The sequence below is a fragment of the Giraffa tippelskirchi genome, chromosome 8, assembly GCF_054371585.1.
Source record: "Giraffa tippelskirchi isolate mGirTip1 chromosome 8, T2T-mGirTip1v1.2.pri, whole genome shotgun sequence".
In the NCBI taxonomy this organism is placed as follows: Eukaryota; Metazoa; Chordata; class Mammalia; order Artiodactyla; family Giraffidae; genus Giraffa; species Giraffa tippelskirchi.
The window spans coordinates 100,003,627-100,024,919 of record NC_137282.1 but is presented as its reverse complement, the minus strand read 5'-3'; the positions used below and the strand labels follow the sequence as shown (position 1 = coordinate 100,024,919).

Here is a 21,293-nt window from a genome sequence, read left to right as displayed (position 1 = left end):
ATGGGGCTCTTCTCCAGCTCTTTATTGTTCTTTCACGCTGTCGACACCCCCTGTGGCCAAGTGCTCTTATCTAGTTTTCACACGTCCCTCTACTTGAAGAGGCTGTCCACTCGCTCCCTTTCACTACCCACTTCTCCCAATCTTAGCCTCACCGCTAGGTTGACACCGCGCACTTGAAAGGGTGTACAGGGATTTGTCTATCCAGCCCTGCCGTGTTTCGGTCTCTGAAATACACAAGTTCACAGCGACCCCTTTTCGGAGACTCCTGACGTGCGCGCAGGATGGGCAAGCGTGGGCACGGACGGGAGGAGCCGCCCACCGCCCGCTCCTTGGGGCCCCGACAGCCCCGCCCCGCAGTTCCCGTCACGTGCCGCCGCGCCGCCCAATCAGCGCCTGCAGCGCATGGGCTCGAGATTCAAACTGCGGCGCCTGGGGCTCTCGGGGATCGGCGCTGGTCGCCGCCGTGGCGTGCGGGCCATGGAGCACCGCATCGTGGGGCCCGGGCCATACCGGGCCACCAGGCTGGTGAGTGTGCGTGCGGGGGTCTGGGCGAAGCGAGCCCCGGGCCTGCGGGCCGGCCGCGGGACTCGTCAGTCCTCGCTTCTCCAGAGCTAGCCGGGCCGAGTTCTGGAGGCGGGGCATGTTTCAGCTTGTGAGGCCAAATTCTGCTAAGCCGCTTCAGTCGTGTCCGACTCTGTGTGATCCCATAGACGGCAGCCCACCAGGCTCCGCCGTCCCTGGGATTCTCCAGGCAGGAATTCTGGAGTGGGTTGCCATTTCCTTCTCCAGTGCATGAAAGGGAAAATTGCAAGTAAAGTCTCTCAGTCGTGTCCGACTCGTAGCGACCCCATGGACTATAGCCTACCAGGCTCCTCCATCCATGGGATTTTCCAGGCAAGAGTACTGGAGTGGGGTGCCATTGCCTTCTCCAGAGGCCAAATTCTAGATGATGCTTAAAGAAAGTCTAGCCCGGCTGCGGGCCCAGCCCGTCGAGGGTGGGCGCAGCTTGGGTCCCGAGGCGGTGGCTGAGTTTTCGCCAGTGAACGGCGACTCCGGGTTTAAAGCGCCCAGAAGAGCACGACGGCACCCTGCTCCCGTTTCCTGGTCCTCCGGAACCCTACGCCCCGCGCCGGGAGAGGAAAGACCCAGTCCGTCCGTCACTTTCGGGCCACCCGCCGCCCGTTACGGGCTGGGCGTGTCCATCCTTTCACTTGTGGTGACACTTGAGGTTCTTTGCAACGGTGCCCTAAACAGAGGTGGATCTCTCTGGCCACGTTTCCAGCTCCTGATGTTTCTATCAGCACCCACCTAAATGAAGGGGAAGGGTGGGCCCGGACAGATGGTTTGAAAGAGCCTTTTCAGCTTCCTTGGTGGCTCAGACGGTAAAGCGTCTGCCTGCAATGCGGGAGGCCCGGGTTCGATCCCTGGGTTGGAAAGATCCCCTGGAGAAGGAAATGGTAACCCACTCCAGTACTCTTGCCTGGAAAATCCCAGTCCATGGGGTCTCAAAGAGTCGGACACGACTGAGCGACTTCACTTTCTTTCTTTCAGACCCCAATGGTCCAGGGGGCTGCCTTTTTTTCCTGGGAGAAGAGCGTTGATAATCAAGAGTTCTGAGGCATACTTGATTTCTTTGTGACCTGAAGCAAGTGATTATAGCGATTTCATAATGGAATAAGTGGAGATAATTTGGTAATGTCCCGGGCCGGTTTTAGACGACTTTTTATGAAAGCTTAAAGGTGATTTGGGAGGAAGAGACTGCACTCCTTAGAGTGCTATCTGTCACCAGTTCTGGCCACAGCTAACTTGAGAATTAGGCTCATTGTTGCTTGCACCCCTAAGGGATATCCAGGAAAAGATAACAGGATGGAAGAAGTTATTCCCCTCACTTTGCAAATAATCCACTGCAGACACCCATAATGATTTTTTAAATTTTTATTAATTTTTAATTAATTTATTAATTTTTAAATTGAAGGATAGCTTTACAGAATTTTATTGTTTTCTGTCAAACATCGACAGGAATCAACCATAGGTATATATATGACCCATAATGATTTACTCATTAAAAAACTTCATATAAAGTTAGATTTTCCTTTGGGCTAGTCTCTAAGAGGTATGTATGCTGGTGGCAGGGGACAAACAGAGTTTTTTTAATAGTATTTTCTTATCAAGTTCCATTTCACAGTGCCTCTACCACTTGAAACCATCTGGGGTCAAGGCTATTGGTTGGTCCATCTTTAGGGATGAGCTACAGATCGTGCTTTATCAGGGACATTCAAAAGCTTGAATCTCTTTGGGACTGCCCTGGCTGTCCCGTGGTTAAGACGTTTCCTTCCAATGCAGGGACTGTGGGTTTGATCCCTGGTCAGGGAGCCAAGAGCGCACATGCCTTAGGCGCCCCCCGTACCCCCCCCATCCCGCAAAAAAGGAAAAAGAACAACACTCTACACCCTCCAAACAAAAAACATAAAGCAGAAACAATATTGTGACAAATTCAATAAGTTCAGTTCAGTCGCTCAGTCATGTCTGACTCTTTGCGACCCCATGAACTGCAGCACGCCAGGCCTCCCTGTCCATCACCAACTCCCGGAGTTTACCCAAACTCATGTCCATTGAGTCGGTGTTGCCATCCAACCATCTCATCCTCTGTCATCCCCTTCTCCTCCTGCCCTCAATCTTTCCCAGCATCATGGTCTTTTCCAATGAGTCAGCTCTTCGCATCAAGTAGCCAAAGTATTGGAGTTTCAGCTTCAACATCAGTCCTTCCAATGAAAACCCAGTACTGATCTCCTTTAGGATGGACTGGTTGGATCTTGTTGCAGTCCAAGGTACTCTCAAGAGTCATCTCCAACACCACAGTTCAAAAGCCTCAATTCTTCGGCTCTCAGCTTTCTTCACCATCCAACTCTCACATCCATACATGACTACTGGAAAAACCATAGCCTTGACTAGATGGACCTTTGTTGGCAAAGTAATGTCTCTGCTTTTTAATATGCTGTCTAGGTTGGCCTTAACTTTCCTTCCAAGGAGTAAGTGTCTTTTAATTACATGGCTGCAATCACCATCTGCAGTGATCTTGGAGCCCAAAAAAATAAAGTAAGTCACTGTTTCCACTGTTTCCCCATCTATTTGCCATGAAGTGATGGGACCGGATGCCACGATCTTAGTTTTCTGAATGTTGAGTTTTAAGCCACTTTTTCATTCTCCTCTTTCACTTTCATCATGAGGCTCTTTAGTTCTTCTTCACTTTCTGCCATAAGAGTGGTGTCATCTGCATATCTGAGGTTATTGATATTTCTCCCAGCAATCTTGATTCTAGCTTGTGCTTCTTCCAGCCGATCGTTTCCCATGATGTACTCTGCATATAAGTTAAATAAGCAGGGTGACAATATACAGACTTGACGTACTCCTTTTCCTATTTGGAACCAGTCTGTTGTTCCACGTCCAGTTCTAACTGTTGCTTCCTGACCTGCATACAGGTTTCTCAAGAGACAGGTCAGGTGGAAATAGAGGAAAACAATAGAATGGGAAAGACTAGAGATCTCTTCAAGAAAATTAGAGATACTAAGGGAACATTTCATGCAAAGATGGGCTCAATATAGGACAGAAATGGTATGGACCTAACAGAAGCAGAAGATATTAAGAAGAGGTGGCAAGAATACACAGAAGAACTGTACAAAAAAGATCTTCATGACCCAGATAATCACGATGGTGTGATCACTCACCTAGAGCCAGACATCCTGGAATATGAAGTCAAGTGGGCCTTAGGAAGCATCACTATGAACAAAGCTAGTGGAGGTGATGGAATTCCAGTTGAGCTATTTCGAATCCTCAAAGATGATGCTGTGAAAGTGCTGCACTCAATATGTCAGCAAATTTGGAAAACTCAGCAGTGGCCACAGGACTGGAAAAGGTCAGTTTTCATTCCAATCTCAAAGAAAGGCAATGCCAAAGAATGCTCAAACTACTGCACAATTGCACTCATCTCACACGCTAGTAAAGTAATGCTCAAAATTCTCCAAGCCAGGTTTCAGCAAAACGTGAACCGTGAACTTCCGGATGCTCAAGCTGGTTTTAGAAAAGGCAGAGGAACCAGAGATCAAATTGCCAGCATCCGCTCGATCATCGAAAAAGCAAGAGAGTACCAGAAAAACATCTATTTCTGCTTTATTGACTATGCCAAAGCCTTTGACTGTGTGGATCACAATAAACTGTGGAAAATTCTGAAGGAAATGGGATTACCAGACTACCTGACCTGCTTCTTGAGAAACCTGTATGCAGATCAGGAAGCAACAGTTAGAACTGGACATGGAACAACAGACTGGTTCCAAATAGGAAAAGGAGTATGTCAAGGCTATATATTGTCACCCTGCTTATTTAACTTATACACAGAGTACATCATGATATATGCTGGGCTGGAGGAAGCACAAGCTGGAATCAAGATTGCAGGGAGAAATATCAATAACCTCAGATATGCAGATAACACCACCCTTATGGCAGAAAGTGAAGAAGAACTAAAGAGCCTCTTTAGATGAAAGTGAACGAGGAGAGTGAAAAAGTTGGCTTAAAGCTCAACATTCAGAAAACTAAGATCATGGCATTCAGTCCCATCACGTCATGGCAAATTAAAAGTTTGTGGGGAGATTTCTTTTAAATAGCAATGATCTGAAAAATGTTTTTCAGATGCCTACTGAGTAGGCATCTGTGTTCTTTTTTATTTGTGATATAAATATTTTTGCTAATCTCCAAAAGTTCAGAGTGTACAGAAATGTCTGCAGTCTCTAGGAAATAGAGAGGCTGCAAACCAAGTTTATATTAATTCCATCATTTGCACAACTCCAGGCAAGTAAAACAGTTCTCCAAGTATACATTCTCTTCATAGCGGTTTTCCCCAATAATAAGCTAGCATTCCCTGCAAAATTTATACAACACGCAAGGAACAGGAAAAGAGTGGAGAAGGCTTGAGCAGTCAGTTTATATTTGCTGCCCATTTTTCATTTTCTTCCTACCCTTCTCTAAAAATACAAAGCAGGAGATTCAAACAATTGATACAGAAGAGGAAGAGATACGTGGAAAGAGAAAAACATCCCACTACCCCTTTCTTCACTACTGGACATAAATATTAAATCAATGGTAACTCCTAAAATTATAATGTTCAGTTATATATTAATAGCCTTGGAAAACTGTTACCATATAGGACTAAGATTTGAAAAGTTAAATTGTATTCTTAATTTTCTCTAGGTGATAATGATTATAATTTTTTAATTTAACTTATACATAGTGGCTAAACTCAAAGCTTAGATTCTACATAGACATATTAGATAACAGAAGGAAGAGGACAGGAGACAAGGGGAGAGGAAATGAGAAGAGAGGAGAGGGGACAGGAAGAGAGGGAAAGGCAAGGGGAGGGAGGGGAGGAGAAAAAGAGAAAAAAAGATGAGAAAAGAACAAAAGGTATGACATAAATTGGTGAGTTGGTCATCAAACCAACTTTCTATTTTTCCCAGAGACAAGTAAGATTCATGCCACAGCCTCCTTTCTATGTTCAAGCTGGTTTTAGAAAAGGCAGAGGAACCCGAGATCAAATTGCCAACATCCGCTGGATCATCGAAAAAGCAAAAGAGTTCCAGAAAAACATCTATTTCTGCTTTGTTGACTATGCCAAAGCCTTTGACTGTGTGGATCAGAACAAACTGTGGAAAATTCTGAAAGAGATGGGAACGCCAGACCACCTGACACATTCAGTAAAGACTTTAAAAATGGCCCACATCAAAAAAAATCTTAAAAGACAAAAAACGCAAAAAAAGATTACTCTCCTTTCTGGAGAGAAAGTAATACTGTCCTGCTGCAGAAAGAGAAGAGGACAACAGTGGATGAGGTGGTTTAATGGCATCATGAATTCAACGGACATGAACTTGGGCAAACTCCCAGAGATGGTGAGGGACAGGGAAGCCTGGTGTGCTGCAGTCCATGTGACTTGGCGACTGAACATCAACTGCCAATTTATTCACTGTACAGGGGAAATAGAGACGCTGGATCTTGGGGTGACTTGTTCTCATTCTTCTAGCTTTAGACTAAAAAAAATAAATTACATGATAATTGAAACTTTTTAAATCTCATATTCACAGAATTGTATTAAGTAACACTTTCTATAGATGCAGCCTGCCTATGTGAAAGACATTCTTGATTCTGAGTCACATTAAAGTATTATCAAAAGAATTTATGAAGAAAAATACTCTGTTCTTCAGAAGTTTTCAGTTCCCAAGAAGCGATTTTCAAATCACATTTAGCCAAGACTGATCAAGTTAAACAGGAAACTAAATTATATGAATAATTGATGAAAACAGCTCAGTTTCACCAGAATTTGCTAAGTATTAATCAGTTCTCAATTTTATTCTGTTTGAGCATCTTGAACTTAAACTCAAATTTTTGAAAACAAAGAAAGCGATAGACTTTTTTTTTTTAAGTGAGAATTCCTGATTTATCAGTGATCTCTGTAGTCATTACAGGTACTTTCCCCCCATTGTAAAATCTCTAAGTGTTTCCCTAAGTATAATTCAGTTGTGCTTTACAGCTTTTATCAGTTAAATCAGTTAGCCCTCTTTCTCTACCTCAGCTCTGCTTACCTCCCTGATTCCCACTTTACCATTTCCATCTTCTCCCACCATCACATTCAACCTAATCTTCAGAAAAGCTTGGGAAAAAGCTAGTGGTACACAATGAGCGGGCCTTTGCTTCCTCCTTTCATGGCTCACTATACTTTCTCAATCCATGTACAGCTCCATTTTCTAAGGTACCAAAGTCTTATCTGAAAATAACATTTTATAGACTAGGTAAATTTCTGTGCCCAAAATCAAATGACAGACTCTGTAAGTCAATTCATGGTGAATATGGAAGCTAATTAGCAACTTACTCATCTTCACTGAAATAACTTTCATTTTTGTAATCCACATATTAAATAGTTCTATAAACATTAGTTAACAAGAAATGATGAGAAAGAAAATTGATTTTTCTGAAAACAGCATAAATCTACCAATCCTTTCTTGGAACTTAATTCTGAGTTGTCTGTAGCTTCTGATACAACAGGTAAACTTTAAAAGACTTACGGGTATCATTGAATCTGAGAGTTTGAATGGACTCTAAAGATTCCAGTTTTCTCATTTTGTTGTTATTGTTTAGTCGCCAAGTCGTGTCCAATTCCTCGCGACCCCATAGACTGCAACATGCTGGGCTCCCTCGTTCTTCACTGTCTCCTGGAGTTTGATGCAGTATTGTTCTTTACAGCATTGGACTTTACTTTCACCATCAGACGCATCCACAACTGAGCATCGTTTCTGCTTTGGCCCAGCACTTTCATTCTTTCTGGAGCTATTAGTAATTGCCCCCTGCTCTTCCCCACGTGGACACCTTCCGGCCTGGGAGAGCTCCCCTTCTGGTGTCATATCTTTTGTCTTTTTTTGTACTGTTAATGGGGTTTTCGCAGCAAGAATACTGGAGTGATTTGCCATCCCTTCCTCCAGGAGACCACGTTTTGTCAGAACTCTTCACTTTGACCTGTCTATCTTGGACGGCCTTGCACAGCATGGCTCATAGCTTCATAGAGTAATGCAAGCCCCTTCGCCACAACAAAGCTGTGATCTGTGAAGGGGACTCTCATTTTATTGAGGCCTAAAGTGGTGAACTAACATGATCAAGTTCACACTGCCAGTGTGTGGCAAGTACACCTATATCTAGCACTTGTTTGTCTATGAAGTCCCTGGCCAGTGCTGTATTGAAGCACCACTATCATAATATTTTTGATACTGAGAAGTAAAGGATGGAATATTGTTCAAGAGAAAAGAATAGGAAGCACCTTTCAGTACTCAGAAAACTAAGATAATGGCATCCAGTGCTATCACTTCATGGCAAATAGATGGGGAAACAATGAAAACAGTGAAAGACTTTATTTTCTTGGGCTCCAAAATCACTGCAGATGGTGACTGCAGCCATGAAATTAAAAGACACTTGCTTGCTCCTTGGAAGAAAAGCTATGACCAACCTAGAGAGCATATTAAAAAGCAGAGACATTACTTTGTCAACAAAGGTCCGTCTAGTCAAAGCTATGTTTTTTCCAGTAGTCATGTATGGATGTGAGAGTTGGACTATAAAGAAAGCTAAGTGCCAAAGAACTGATGCTTTTGAACTGTGGTGTTGGAGAAGACTCTTGAGAGTCCCTTGGACTGCAACAAGATCCAACCAGTCCATCCTAAAGAAAATCAGTCCTGAATATTCATTGGAAGGACTGATACTGAAACTGAAACTCCAATACTTTGGCCACCTGATGTGAAGAACTGACTCATTGGAAAAGACCCTGATGCTGGGAAAGATTGAAGGTGGGAGGAGAAGGGGACAACAGAGAATGAGATGGTTGGATGGCATCACTGACTTAATGGACAGGAGTTTGAGTAAGCTCCGGGAGTTGGTGATGGAGAGGGAAGCTTTGCGTGCTGAAGTCCATGAAGTCTCAAAGAGTCGGACACGACTGAGTGACTGAACTGACTGACTTCAACACTCATTGTTGTGTTTTGTAGTTTGACTCATGTTGTAAAGCAAAAACAGTTATCAGTTACATTTTATCTATGTTATTCATCTTTGTTACTGCATGTAGCAATAGTTTGTTATAAAGTAATATTCTCATTACTTTACAGTATTCTATTGCATGAATTTGTTTATTTGTTCTTATGTTGATGGGCATTTGGGTTTTTTTTTAATCTATTGAGTAAGAATAGTGCCATTTTGAACAGAGTGGCTTTTGGTTAACATACTTCTGCTGCATATATATACACACTTAAGAATGGAATTTCTGGGTTATACAGTGTGCATCTAATTTCTGGTTGCTCCATGTTCTGACTGGCACCTAGTACTGCCCGTCTTTTTCATTTTAGTCATTCTGCAGGCATGTATATTATTTCATTGGGGATTTATTTGCATGTCACTGCTAACTCATGAGATTGAACATCTCTGCATGTGTTATGGTAAATTTGGAGGTTCTTTTATGTGAAGTGCCTGTTTAAGTGTTTTTTTCATTTTTCTATTCAATGTCTGTCTTTTCTTGAGTTGACTTTTTCATTTTGTCTTAGAAATTCTGGTTATATGTTATCTTACTCTACAGGTTGCATTGTTTTTGTGTGTGGTTTTAAGAAGTTAAAAAAATGTTTAAATCTGGACCAACTTAATTTGAAGCATGGCTTATCGCAGTGTCAAATGAAGTAGAAAGATTGATATGCAGAGGGCATAAAGATGTTTGAATTTGGCCAGGAGGAAGACATGATTGAGAATCAGAGCCAGGAGGAAGACATGATTGAGAATCAGAGTAGAATTAAATTGCATGAAGTTAGAAGGTAGTTTAATAAAAATAGGAAAAGGGAAAGACCGGTTAGGTGTTTGCGTGTTGAGTACCGGCTGTGTGTTTGCTGTGCCCTGTGCTGCACGTTCAGGGAGCATTGCTTGAATAGACCTGGGCCCTTGACGCACCTGGTGTTGTGTATTCAGGGACAGTTCCTGTGCTCAAGAGAGGCTAGCTATCAAAGGGAGACGAGAAATGGGCCACAGGTGCAGAGGTGACTGGGCAGCGGAGAGTATGAAGAGAAACGTGGAAGAAGAGAAAACAAGGTTACAGTGTTGGGCAAAATAAAAAGAATATGTTGAGGTCAGAACTATCATTGAAAGAAAAAGGAAAAACTGATTTCAGTGGGAAGGTAGGTAAAAAATAAGGTTCAGAGTCTGTAAATTAATAAACTTGAAAGAGGAGCATGAAAGAAGAGAGAATGGTTGTAGGAGTAAGACTGAGTTTTTGGAAATTGTAGGACTGGCGGGATGACAAGCTGCTGCTGCTAAGTCACTTCAGTCGTGTCCGACTCTGTGCGACCCCATAGACGGCAGCCCACCAGGCTCTGCCGTCCCTAGGATTCTCCAGGCAAGAACACTGGAGTGGGTTGCCATTTCCTTCTCCAGCGCATGAAAGGGAAAAGTGAAAGTGAAGTCGCTCAGTAGTGTCTGATCTTAGCGACCCCATGGACTGTAGCCTACCAGGCTCCTCTGTCTGTGGGATTTTCCAGGCAAGAGTACTGGGGTGGGGTGCCATTGCCTTCTCCGGGATGACAAGGGTCCTAAGGAAATGGAGTAATTATGTAGGAAGAACATCACATGTGAGCATTTCACTTAATTTTGGGATGGCTGATAATGATGAGGATATCTAGATTAAAAAAAAGTTTTTTTTTCTTTTTTAAACTTGGCTGCATCATGTGGCATGTGGAATCTTATTTCCCTGACCAGGGATCAAACTCTTGGCCCCTGTATTGGAAGCTTGGAGTCCTAACCACTGGACTGCTAGGGAAATCCCTAGAATTTTTTCTTTTCTTTTTTTTATAGGAAAATATCCTGCAGAATTTTTAAACATGCTTTGACACCAGACACTATATTTTATGTGTCTCTCTTTTCCATTCTCCATACAATGCCTTTCATGTAATAATCAGTGAGTACTTGCTGAATGAGGTAGTTATATTAAACGTAGGGCTCCAAGAATTGAATTATGAGCTCAGTTTTTACTATTAGTTTTATTCATATATTTTGCATTAATGTAAAAATCCACTAAGTTCACATCAAGGACAACTTGATGACAACATTTCCAGTAAATATTTATTGAATGAATAAATGTATTTGTTTATAAGGTTACTTTAGTGTTTAAGGGTCGTAAATAGAAAAAAAACTTTGCTTCTGTTATTAAGGCAGTATTTTAAATGGAAAAACTGCATTCGTTGTCCTAAATATTTAGGATGTTTAACCTTTTAAAAAATTCACTAAATGCTTTCCTCTGTTTTTGCCCCAAGTGGAATGAAACAGTTGAACTTTTTCGCGCCAAGATGCCATTACGGAAACATCGCTGTCGTTTCAAAAGTTATGAGCATTGCTTCACAGCAACCGAAGCTGTGGATTGGCTACATGAGCTGCTGAGGCGCAGCCAAAACTTTGGCCCCGAAGTGACCCGCAAACAAACGGTCCAGCTGCTAAAAAAATTCCTGAAGAACCACGTTATTGAAGACATCAAGGGAAAATGGGGCCAGGAAGACTTTGAGGACAACCGTCACTTGTACAGGTAACAGTATGTCAGCCCTGATGGGGAGGAGCATGCGTGGGTCTGGTCAGTCTGATGAAATTCCTCCTGTGAGAGAACTTGCCTTGTCCCCAGGAGGGATGCTTGTACTTGTGATTTGTTGGGTGGAGAACTGCATCTGTTCCTATGAGAAAACTGATTGTGCTTGTTCTTGGCTTCATAGAGCACCCGTAAGTAGTCTTTTGTTGCAGTGGCTTTCAGTAATGGAAACTTTTCGTGCCTTCTGTAACCTGGAAGGATGGCTATAGTAGCAGAGTGCCTCTCCTGGGGAATCTGAAAGGGTGAAACAACAGTAGCTCTGGCTTGCACCTTTCTGAGCAGCGTGAGGGTGTGTGTCCAGGGGGTTAGTGGCAGAGGTGTCTGATCTTCACGTAGAGCTCAGGCTTATCGTGAAGAATTGTGCTGGAATTCCCGCATGTCTCAGATTAACTCTGCGCTGCAGGGCCGCCTCCCCCCACGTTTCAGTGCTCTTCTGTGATTGCTTACTTTCTATGCGATAATCCGAGGGCAAGGATGTCCCTCTGCGGACACTGCCCTTCTCACTGCACGCTAGGCTGGTTTATTCCTGAAAGTGGAGAGGGCCTGCCTGAGATTCAGGGAATGAGAGAATACTTAAAGAGGAATGAGAAGAGGAATCGTTGAGTTATTTACAGAGAGGGCTACCAGAGTGCCAAGAACCTGTGAGGGATTAAAGGAAGAAATGAAGATGACGAGCCCTTAATATTTTCTGTCATTTACTCCAACAGAAGAATAAGGAATGCTCTTACAGCACATTCAGTGAGGCAATTTGGGGCATTTTGAGCAGAGAAAACGTGACTGTTCCCTACCTGAGTCGTGTCTTTGGTTCCTTTGGGACTAGCTGCTGAGGAAGGCTGCAGGGCAAGTGGAGGGTGGTCACCAGCACTCAGGCTGTTGGACTATACCCAACAGTGGTATATGTTTAGGATCTAACTTCCTCATGGAATTTCATCAGCAATCTCCTCTTCTAGGCATCAGGATTGTCAGCTGGGCAATTAGTTGTCTCTCCACTTGGCAGTTATTTCTGGCTTGCTGATGCATCTTTTAATTAGAATCTTGGGTGATATTAGCCTGTTCTGAGACCATACTGCTTATTAGTATCATGCAGTGGAGACTCTAGCCCTGGTTCCACATGGCACACTTCACTGGGAATGCTTAAGTGATTGTTTCTCTTGGGAGGCTATAATTACTTGTACCCCATCAAGAGTTAGCTCGCACACTTCTAGAAGGTTGTATGGAGGAGTAACTTGGAGTCTGTTTTATTGTGACCTTAGATTGGGTACCATCCATTGAGTCTCATGAGTCTTTCAGAGATGCCAGGCGAGTAAAACAGGAGCCTGTTCTAGGAGCCAGCCCCCCAGTAGTGACTGTCAGAGCATTTTTCACCTCAGTATGAAGACTTAATCATTTGTCCTTTAAAAAATAAAGTGCACAGATAGATTACATTCAACCATGAAATAACAATTTTTTTTACCCAGTTTCTCTTATAAAATACTTGTGAGTTGTAAAGGGAGTAGTACCTCTTTCATTATTTACAACTTGAAGACGCATAGTTTTCCGTTTTTCTAGTGTTAAGTCCTGGTGTTTGATGTTCTCAGGTTAATCGGGGATGAAGTCTATTTAGACATTCAACTGTTTGTTAAGGGGCCCGTACCTTGAGTTGAGAGTCAGCTCACTCAGGAGTGTAGAGGCGCCTGTTGGCATGAGGCAGCTTCCAGGACTGAGTGTACAGCTCGGGATGATATACTGACCTGCCAGTGCCCCAGGGAGGATTGGGGACAGGCTGCCTTCCTGCTCAGTGTCCACCTGCTCCTCGTGGTCGAACAGTACCACTGCCAAATCATAATGAGAGCCCATGAGGGACATGAGGAGCTCGAGACATATTAGATTTGAAAAATAGGTGAAGAATCTGTAAGATAAATTCCTACAATGCTTTTAAATATCAAGCTTGGTGGAGGAGGAGCCTCTGTAAGTAGTGTCAAAGTTGGAATGGGCAGCTGAGAGTTCTTTCTGGAAAGAAAGGAACTAGCATTGTGGAGTGCCTGTGATGGACCATTTACCTCAGCACCTGCAGATGTCTCTTATCTAATCTTAAAAATAAGGAAATTAATGAGACCAAAGGTACCAGCTTGTCCACAGTCACTCAGGTGGTAGTAAAAGAGAATTTGGACTGAGGGCTCTGCGTCTGAGGCCTGTGTTCTTGTGGTGTGCCAGACTGCCTCCATTTCCATAGCACGAGGTTGACTAGCTTGTTAACTAATTTAAGGACTGAATGAGAAAACACACAGAATAGTAAACAAAAAATAGTTGGTGTAGTCAACATGTGTTCATATATTCATAGAATTCCAGGAATGTGTTAAGTACAGTGTAATATATATTGAATGATCAACTGTCTTCTCAAATAGAGGAGGTAAGGTAAACATAATCAGCTGAAATACTTATGTAAATGTAGGGGATGGGTGGTTGCCTGGGTCTGGGTTACGGAAAGGCATAGTTAGACAAAGCGACATGAAATATAAAGACTCTTAGAGTATTTTTTAAAGACAGAAATTACACACACAAACAGAATTTTAGAACAGAAATGATGAGTTATGTTTTTACTTTGTAGTGTATTAAATCTTATTTCTAGTTTAAAAAAAGTATTTATTGTGTGATTGCATTCACATGTGTTAACTATGATTTCATTTTTCATAGAGTTAAGTATAGAAAATAGCAAATAGTGAATTTTTGTGTGTAAAAAAGGAAAATAAGATCCTAATGTGAGAATGTCCCTAACAATCAGAGATGTTGAAAAAAAGGTCCAGAGCTATTTACTGAACCACTTCTTTGCTGTTAGTAACACCGATGACTAGAAAGAGTAGCTAGATTTGCTGCCAGTGAAGACAGTTACATCATAGTCATCGGCGTCATCATAGGGTCATCATAGTCCAGCCAGACAGATGCTGTCATCTGTGTCTAACCAAGCTTTGTGGCCCTCGACTTCAGATGAAGAGAACCTGCACTACCTTGTATTTTTATGAGAAATTTCAGTTTATGTAGCAGTTTCTCTTTATGATCTCATTTGATATTCGCGACAATCCTGTGAAGTAGACAGAGTGGATATTTCATCCTCAGAGAACCAGACACTTGTCTCTTTGAGACATCTAAGCAGAACACCAGTAAATTCCATGCTGATCCCTGAATCACCTATTTATGTATGTGAACAGATAGTTACGTGGGATTATTTGAACCTAATGCCAACAAAGGTCCATCTAGTCAAAGCTATGGTTTTTCCAGCAGTCATGTATGGATGTGAGAGTTGGACCATAAAGAAGGCTGAGCGCCGAAGAATTGATGCTTTTGAACTGTGGTGTTGGAGAAGACTCTTGCGAGTCCCTCAGACTGCAAGGAGATCCAACCAATCCATCCTAAAGGAGATCAGTCCTGGGTGTTCATTGGAAGGACTGATACTGAAGCTCCAATACTTTGGCCACCTGATGCTAAGAACTGACTCCTTAGAAAAGACCCTGATGCTAGGAAAGATTGAAGGCAGGAGGAGAAGGGGACGACAGAGAATGAGATGGTTGGATGGCATCACCGACTTGATGAACATGAGTTTGAGCAAGCTCCAGGAGATGGTGATGGACAGGGAAGCCTGGCATGCTGCAGTCCATGGGGTTGCAAAGAGTTGGACTCGACTGAGCGACTGAACTGAATATAGTGGATTATATAAAAATAGAAGTGTATGCTGTGATCATTGCTTGTTTTGGACTATTTAATAAGGAAAGTGTTTGGTCCGTTTTAGATTTTTAGCGGGATAGGTCCTTTGATCTGGAGCCTCCACCTGGCCCTTGCCCTGCTCTCATTACCAGTGCTAGCTCTGGGATGCAGTTGTCTGGATGGTGCTCACGGTTTACAGAGAGGAATTCACTAGTTCCAGTGTAGCGTGTGTGAGCTAATGTGTTGTTGTTTAGTTGCTAAGTCATGTCTGACTCTTTGCAACCCCATGGTCTATAGCCCACCAGGCTTCTCTGTCCATGGGATTTGCCAGGTAAGAGTACTGGAGTGGGTTGCCATTCCCTTCTCCAGGGGATCTGCCTGACCCAGGGATTGAACCCTCATCTGCACTGTCAGGCAGTTCTTTACCCTAGAGCCACCGGGGAAGCTCTGATCTAATGTGTAGGGAACCATTTTCTTTTTATTCTACTTATTCCTGTGCCTTTTTTTTTTGTCCCTCTGTTTCTGTCTCTTTATGTGTATCATCTCATGTTCCCAATTCTTTCCCCTTTTCTTTTTCTTCTACTTAGTTTCTCCTTTTCTTTCTGTCTTTTCCCTTTTATTTGCTTTGTTTTTTCCTGGCTTATTTCCAACATGTTTATTTTAATTTGAACCTAAAATTTGTTATGTAGATTCTGTCAGCTTTCTTAAATGTGAGTTTCACAGTTCTTAATTTAAAAAACAGGAGTCATGCTATGGAGTTTCAAAACTTACCCTATAAACCACAGTAATGAAAACTGGTATTGGTGAAGGGGTAGATGGATGCTTGGATCAGTGGAACAGAATCGAGCTCAGAAACACACTGAAGAATATGGCCAACTGACTTTTGATGAAGATGTAAAAGCTCCTTTAAAGAAAGAGATCAGTCTGTTTGGCAAATGACGTTGGAACAATTGGAAGGCAACTGTGCTCACCACTATACCACTGGCAGTCACAACATTGGAACAATTAAACATCTGTTCATCCACATGCAAAAAAAGAAGCTCCACCTAAACCTCACTTTTTTATACAAGAATTCATTCAAAGTGAATTATAGATTTCAGTGTAAAACTATGAAAATTTTAGAAAAATGGGAGAAAATCTTTATACCCAAGGGTTAGACAAGGAGCTTTTAGACATGACATCAAACGCATGATTTATAAAAGAAAAAACATAATAAATTGGACTTCATCAAAATTAAAAACTTTTGCTGTGTGAAAGGTGCTAGTGAGAGGATGAGAAGACTAGCGACGGTTGGGGAGAAAATATTTGTAAACCACATGTAAGTGGACTAATATCGAGAATATATAAAAAATTCGCAAAACTCAACTGTGAAAAAACAACTCAAACACTAGATTTGAAAGGACACTTCATCATTAGCACTGCTGCTGCTGCTGCTAAGTCGCTCCAGTCGTGTCCGACCCTGTGCGATCCCATGGACGGCAGCTCACCAGGCTCCGCCGTCCCTAGGAGTCTCCAGGCAAGAATACTGGAGTGGGTTGCCATTTCCTTCTCCAGTGCATGAAAGGGAGAAGTGAAAGTGAAGTTGCTCAGTCGTGTCCGACTCTTAGCGACCCCATGGACTGTAGCCTACCAGGCTCCTCTGTCCGTGGGATTTTCTAGGCAAGAGTACTGGAGTGGGGTGCCATTGCCTTCTCCATCATTAGCACTAGGGAAATGCAAATTAAAACTCTGGTGAGATACCTCTATATATCTAGTAGAATGGCTAAAATAAGAATACTGATAATGCCAGAATCTACTGAGGGTGCAGAGCAATTGGAAATCTCATCCATTGATGTTGGGAAGCCTAGGTTGATGAACACTTTGAAAAACAAAGTCACTTTGGAAACAATTTTTCAGTCTCTTTTCAAATTAAACATGTATTGCTTACATATGACTCCATATTCTGCTCCAGAGCATTTACCCTAGAGAAATGAAAACATGTTCACACAAAAACTTGCATGTGAATGTTTATAGCTGCTCCATTAACTCAACTGTTCCTCCATGGGTGAATGGATAAGCACTGAACATCTGTATGGAATGCTGCTGTGTATATTGGGTGCAGTAGGGGGTGTGACTATACAGTTAGAGCAGGAGAGAGGTTTTTTGGTGAATAATGGAAATGTTTCCTAATTGGGATGGTGGTTACATAAGTGTCTATTGATAGAGCAGTATACACATACACACACGCACACAATGGAAAAAATGATCGATTTTGCTATACGCTAATAACATTTTTTAAATACTGGAGATTTGAAAAGTCTGTATTTGTACCTCTAGTGAAAGAAATCTGAATGCCCCTGTGGTCCTGGGGAAAAGTCTTCATTGTTACCATATGGACAGAGGAGCCTGGTGGGCTACGGTCCTTGGGGTCACTAAAGAGTTGGACATGACACGACTTAGTGACTAAACAACAGCATCTTTTGAAGGGGCGGATGGAACTTCTTCAAGTTAGTGAACTATTGGTTCCCTCTAGTGGACGCCTTTTATTCTTATAGTAAATTTCAAAATTGTGATTGTGATTTTGCTTTGCTTTTCTTTTTATTCATTTCCTCAAGTCTTGTGTTCTTATCCTGTGATGGCTAGATACATTTTGTACCCTTCCTATGCATCAGTTTTTTCATCTATAAAATGACAGGACTGGGACTAGTTCTTAAAACATTTCTTTCTTTCTTTTGGCTGTGCTGGCCACTGTTGCTGTGCACAGGCTTCCTTTGGTTGCAGTGAGTGGAGGCTGCTCTAGTTTTGGTGCACGGGATTCTCATTGCTGTGGCTTCTCTTGTTGCGGAGTGTGGACTCTCAGGTGCACAGGCTTCAGTAGTCGGCACACGGACTTAGTTGTCCCACAGCATGTGGGACCTTCCCAGTCTGTGTGTGTGTGTGTGCTCAGTTGTGTCCAACTCTTTGCAGCCCCATGGACTGTAGCATACCAGGCGCCTCTGTCCATTGGATTTCCCACAAGAGTACTAGAGTGGTTTGCCATTTCTTACTCCAGAGGATCTTCCTGACCCAGGGATCGAACCTGCATCTCCTGCATTGGCAGGCAGATTCTTCGTCAGCTGTGCCACCAGGGAAGGCGATCTTCCCAGACCAGGGATCAAACCAGTGTTCCTTGCATTGCAAGGCGGATTCTTAATCATTGGATCATTGGGGAAGCCCCCCAACTAGATCTTTAAGGTCTTTTTCCATTCTAAACTTTCATCATTCCAAATATTGAGTACTTATCACAGGGGTTTTCCAAGGCTTAGGTGATGAAGAAGATAAGAAAGAAATATGACATTCTTTTCCTCCTCAGTTTTGCAGTCTCTCTTAAGAGAGAGAGAGTATACATGTATGAAAAAGATAAGTAGCAGAACCAAGGCAGTATTGAGTTTAACCAAAAAATTAGAGGCACTGCACTGACAGTCCTTGGGTTAAGATAGCTATTTTGTTTGACTAGCATTATGTTTTCAGTCACTGAAATTTTTTTTTCTCATTTTTATTTTTCAATTTTGTTTATTTTGTGAAGGTAATGCATTCCTGTGTTTCAAAATTTACAAAGTACCGAAGAGTATATTCGAGGAGGGCATGGTAATCCACTCCAGTATTCTTGCGTGGAGAATCCCATGGACAGAATCCCATGGTCAGAGGAACCTGGTGGGCTTAGTCCATGGGATCGCGAAGGGTCGGACACAACTGAAGTGACTGAGCACAGCACAAAGGGTATATCCAGTGAAATTTTCCCTTCTACTTTGCTTCCCTAAGATGGGGTTCAAGCCTTGAACTTGCACTGAATCTTTCTTATTTTTATTAGTTATTCTAAAGTTGTGTTGGTTTTTTAATACCCTAAATTACAGTTGGACCTGGACGTTCAGTTCAGTTCAGTTGCTCAGTTGTGTCCGACTCGTTGCGAACTCGTGGACTGCAGCATGCCATGGACAGGCTTCCCTGTCCATCACCAACTCCCAGAGATTGCTCAAACTCACGTCCATCGAGTCTGTGATGCCATCTAACCATCTTATCCTCTGTTGTCCCCTTCTCCTCCTGCCTTCAATCTTTCCCAGGATCAGGGTCTTTTCCAATGAGTCAGTTCTTTGCATCAGGTGGCCAAGTATTGGAGCTTCAGCATCAGTCCTTTCAATGAATATTCAGGACTGATTTCCTTTAGGATTGACTGGTTGGATCTCCTTGCAGTCCAAGGGACTCTCAAGAGTCTTCTCCAACACCACAGTTCAAAAGCATCAGTTCTTCAGCGCTCAGCTTTCTTTATAGTCCAACTCTGACATCCCTATATGACTGCTGGAAAAACAATAGCTTTGACTAGATGGACCTTTGTCGGTAAAGTAATATGCTTTTTAATATGCTGTCTAGGTTGGTCATAGCTTTTCTTCCAAGGAACAGAGTCTTTTAATTTCATGGCTACAGTCACCATCTGCCGTGATTTTGGAGCCCAAGAAAATAAAGTCTGTCAGTGTTTCCATTGTTTCTCCATCTATTTGCCATGGAGTGGTGGGACTGGATGTCATGATCTTAATTTTTTGAATGTTGAGTTTTAAGCCAGCTTTTTCACTTTCTTCTTTCACTTTCATCAAAAGGCTCTTTATTTTTTCTTCATTTTCTGCCATAAGGGTGATTCATCTGTGTATCTGAGGTTATTGATATTTCTCCCAGCAATCTTGATTGCAGCTTGCGGTTCATCCAGTCCAGGATTTTGCATGATGTACTCTGCCTATAAGTTAAATAAGCAGGGTGACAATATACAGCCTTGACGTACTCCTTCCCCAATTTGGAACCAGTCTGTTGTTTCATATCCGGTTCTAACTATTGCTTCTTGACCTGCATACAGATGTCTCAAGAGGTAGGTAAGGTGGTCTGGTATTCCTATCTCTTGAAGAATTTTCCACACTCTGTTGTGATTGACACAGTCAAAGGCTTCGGTGTAATCAATAAAACAGAAGTAGATGTTTTTCTGGAGCTCTCTTGCTTTTTCTGTGATCCAACAGATGTTGGCAATTTGATCTCTGGTTCCTCTGCCTTTTCTAAAACCAGCTTGAACATCTGAAAGTTCACGGTTCACATACTGTTGAAGCCTGGCTTGGAGAATTTTGAGCATAACTTTGTGGGCATGTGAGATGAGTGCAATCGTGTTGTAGTTTGAACATTCTTTGGCATTGCCCTTCTTTGGGATTGGAATGAAAACTGATCTTTTCCAGTCCTGTGTCCACTGCTGAGTTTTCCAGATTTGCTGGCATGTTGAATGTAGCACTTTCATAGCATCATCTTTTAGGACTTGAAATAGCTCAACTGGAATTCCATTACCTCCACTAGCTTTGTTTGTAGTGATGCTTCCTAAAGCCCACTTGACTTCACATTCCAGGATGTCTGGCCTAGGTGAGTGATCACACCATCATGGTTATCTAGGTCATGAAGATCTTTTTTGTATAGTTCTGTGTATTGTTGCCACTTCTTTTTAATATCTTATGCTTCTGTTAGGTCCATACCATTTCTATCCTTTATTGAGCCCATCTTTGCATGAAATATTCCTTTGGTATCTAATTTTCTTGAAGAGATCTTTAGTCGTTCTCATTCTATTGTTTTCCTCTATTTCTTTGCACTGATCACTGAGGAAGGTTTTCTTATCTCTCCTTGCTATTCTCTGCAACTCTGCATTCAAATGGGTATATCTTTCCTTTTCCCCTTTACCTTTAGCGTCTCTTTTCTCAGCTATTTGTAAGGCTTCCTCAGACAACCATTTTGCCTTTTTGCATTTCTTTTTCTTGGGGATGGTCTTGATCCCTGCCTCCTATACAGTGTCACAAACCTCCGTCCATAGTTCTTCAGGAACTCTATCATATCTAATCCCTTGACTCTATTTGTCACTTCCACTGTATAATCGTAAGGGATTTTATTTAGGTCATACCTGAATGATCTAGTGGTTTTCCCTACTTTTTTCAATTCAAGTCTGAATTTGGCATTAAGGAGTTCATGATCTGAGCCACAGTCAGCTCCCGGTCTTGTTTTTGCTGACTGTATAGACCTTCTCTATCTTTGGTTGCAAAGAATACAATCAACCTGATTTCGGTATTGACCATCTGGTGATGTCCATGTGTAGAGTCTTGTGTTGTTGGAAGAGGGTGTTTTCTATGACCAGCATGTTCTCTTGGCAAAAAATCATTTGCCCTGCACCATTCTGTACTCCAAGGCCAAATTTGCCTGTTACTCCATGTATCTCTTGATTTCCTACTTTTGCATTCCAGTCCCCTGTGATGAAAAGGACATCTTTTTTTTGGGTGTTAGTTCTAGAAGGTCTTGTCGATCCTCTTAGAACTGTTCAGTTTTAGCTTCTTCAGCATTGCTGGTCAGGGCATAGACTTGGATTACTGTGATATTGAATGGTTTGCCTTGGAAA

The 21,293-nt window shown here is 42.4% G+C and overlaps 1 protein-coding gene across 1 annotated transcript in view; it reads left to right on the top strand.

The window, feature by feature from the left end:
- The first annotated feature begins 395 nt into the window (after positions 1-395).
- DEPDC1B (DEP domain containing 1B) overlaps positions 396-21,293 on the top strand; it is a 106,215-nt gene continuing 85,317 nt past the window's right edge. Inside the window, exons 1-2 of the mRNA XM_081524315.1 lie at positions 396-525; positions 10,869-11,134. Coding sequence (XP_081380441.1) covers positions 403-525; positions 10,869-11,134 — 389 coding nt within the window. The 5' untranslated portion in view covers positions 396-402. The remainder of the gene's footprint in view (positions 526-10,868; positions 11,135-21,293) is intronic.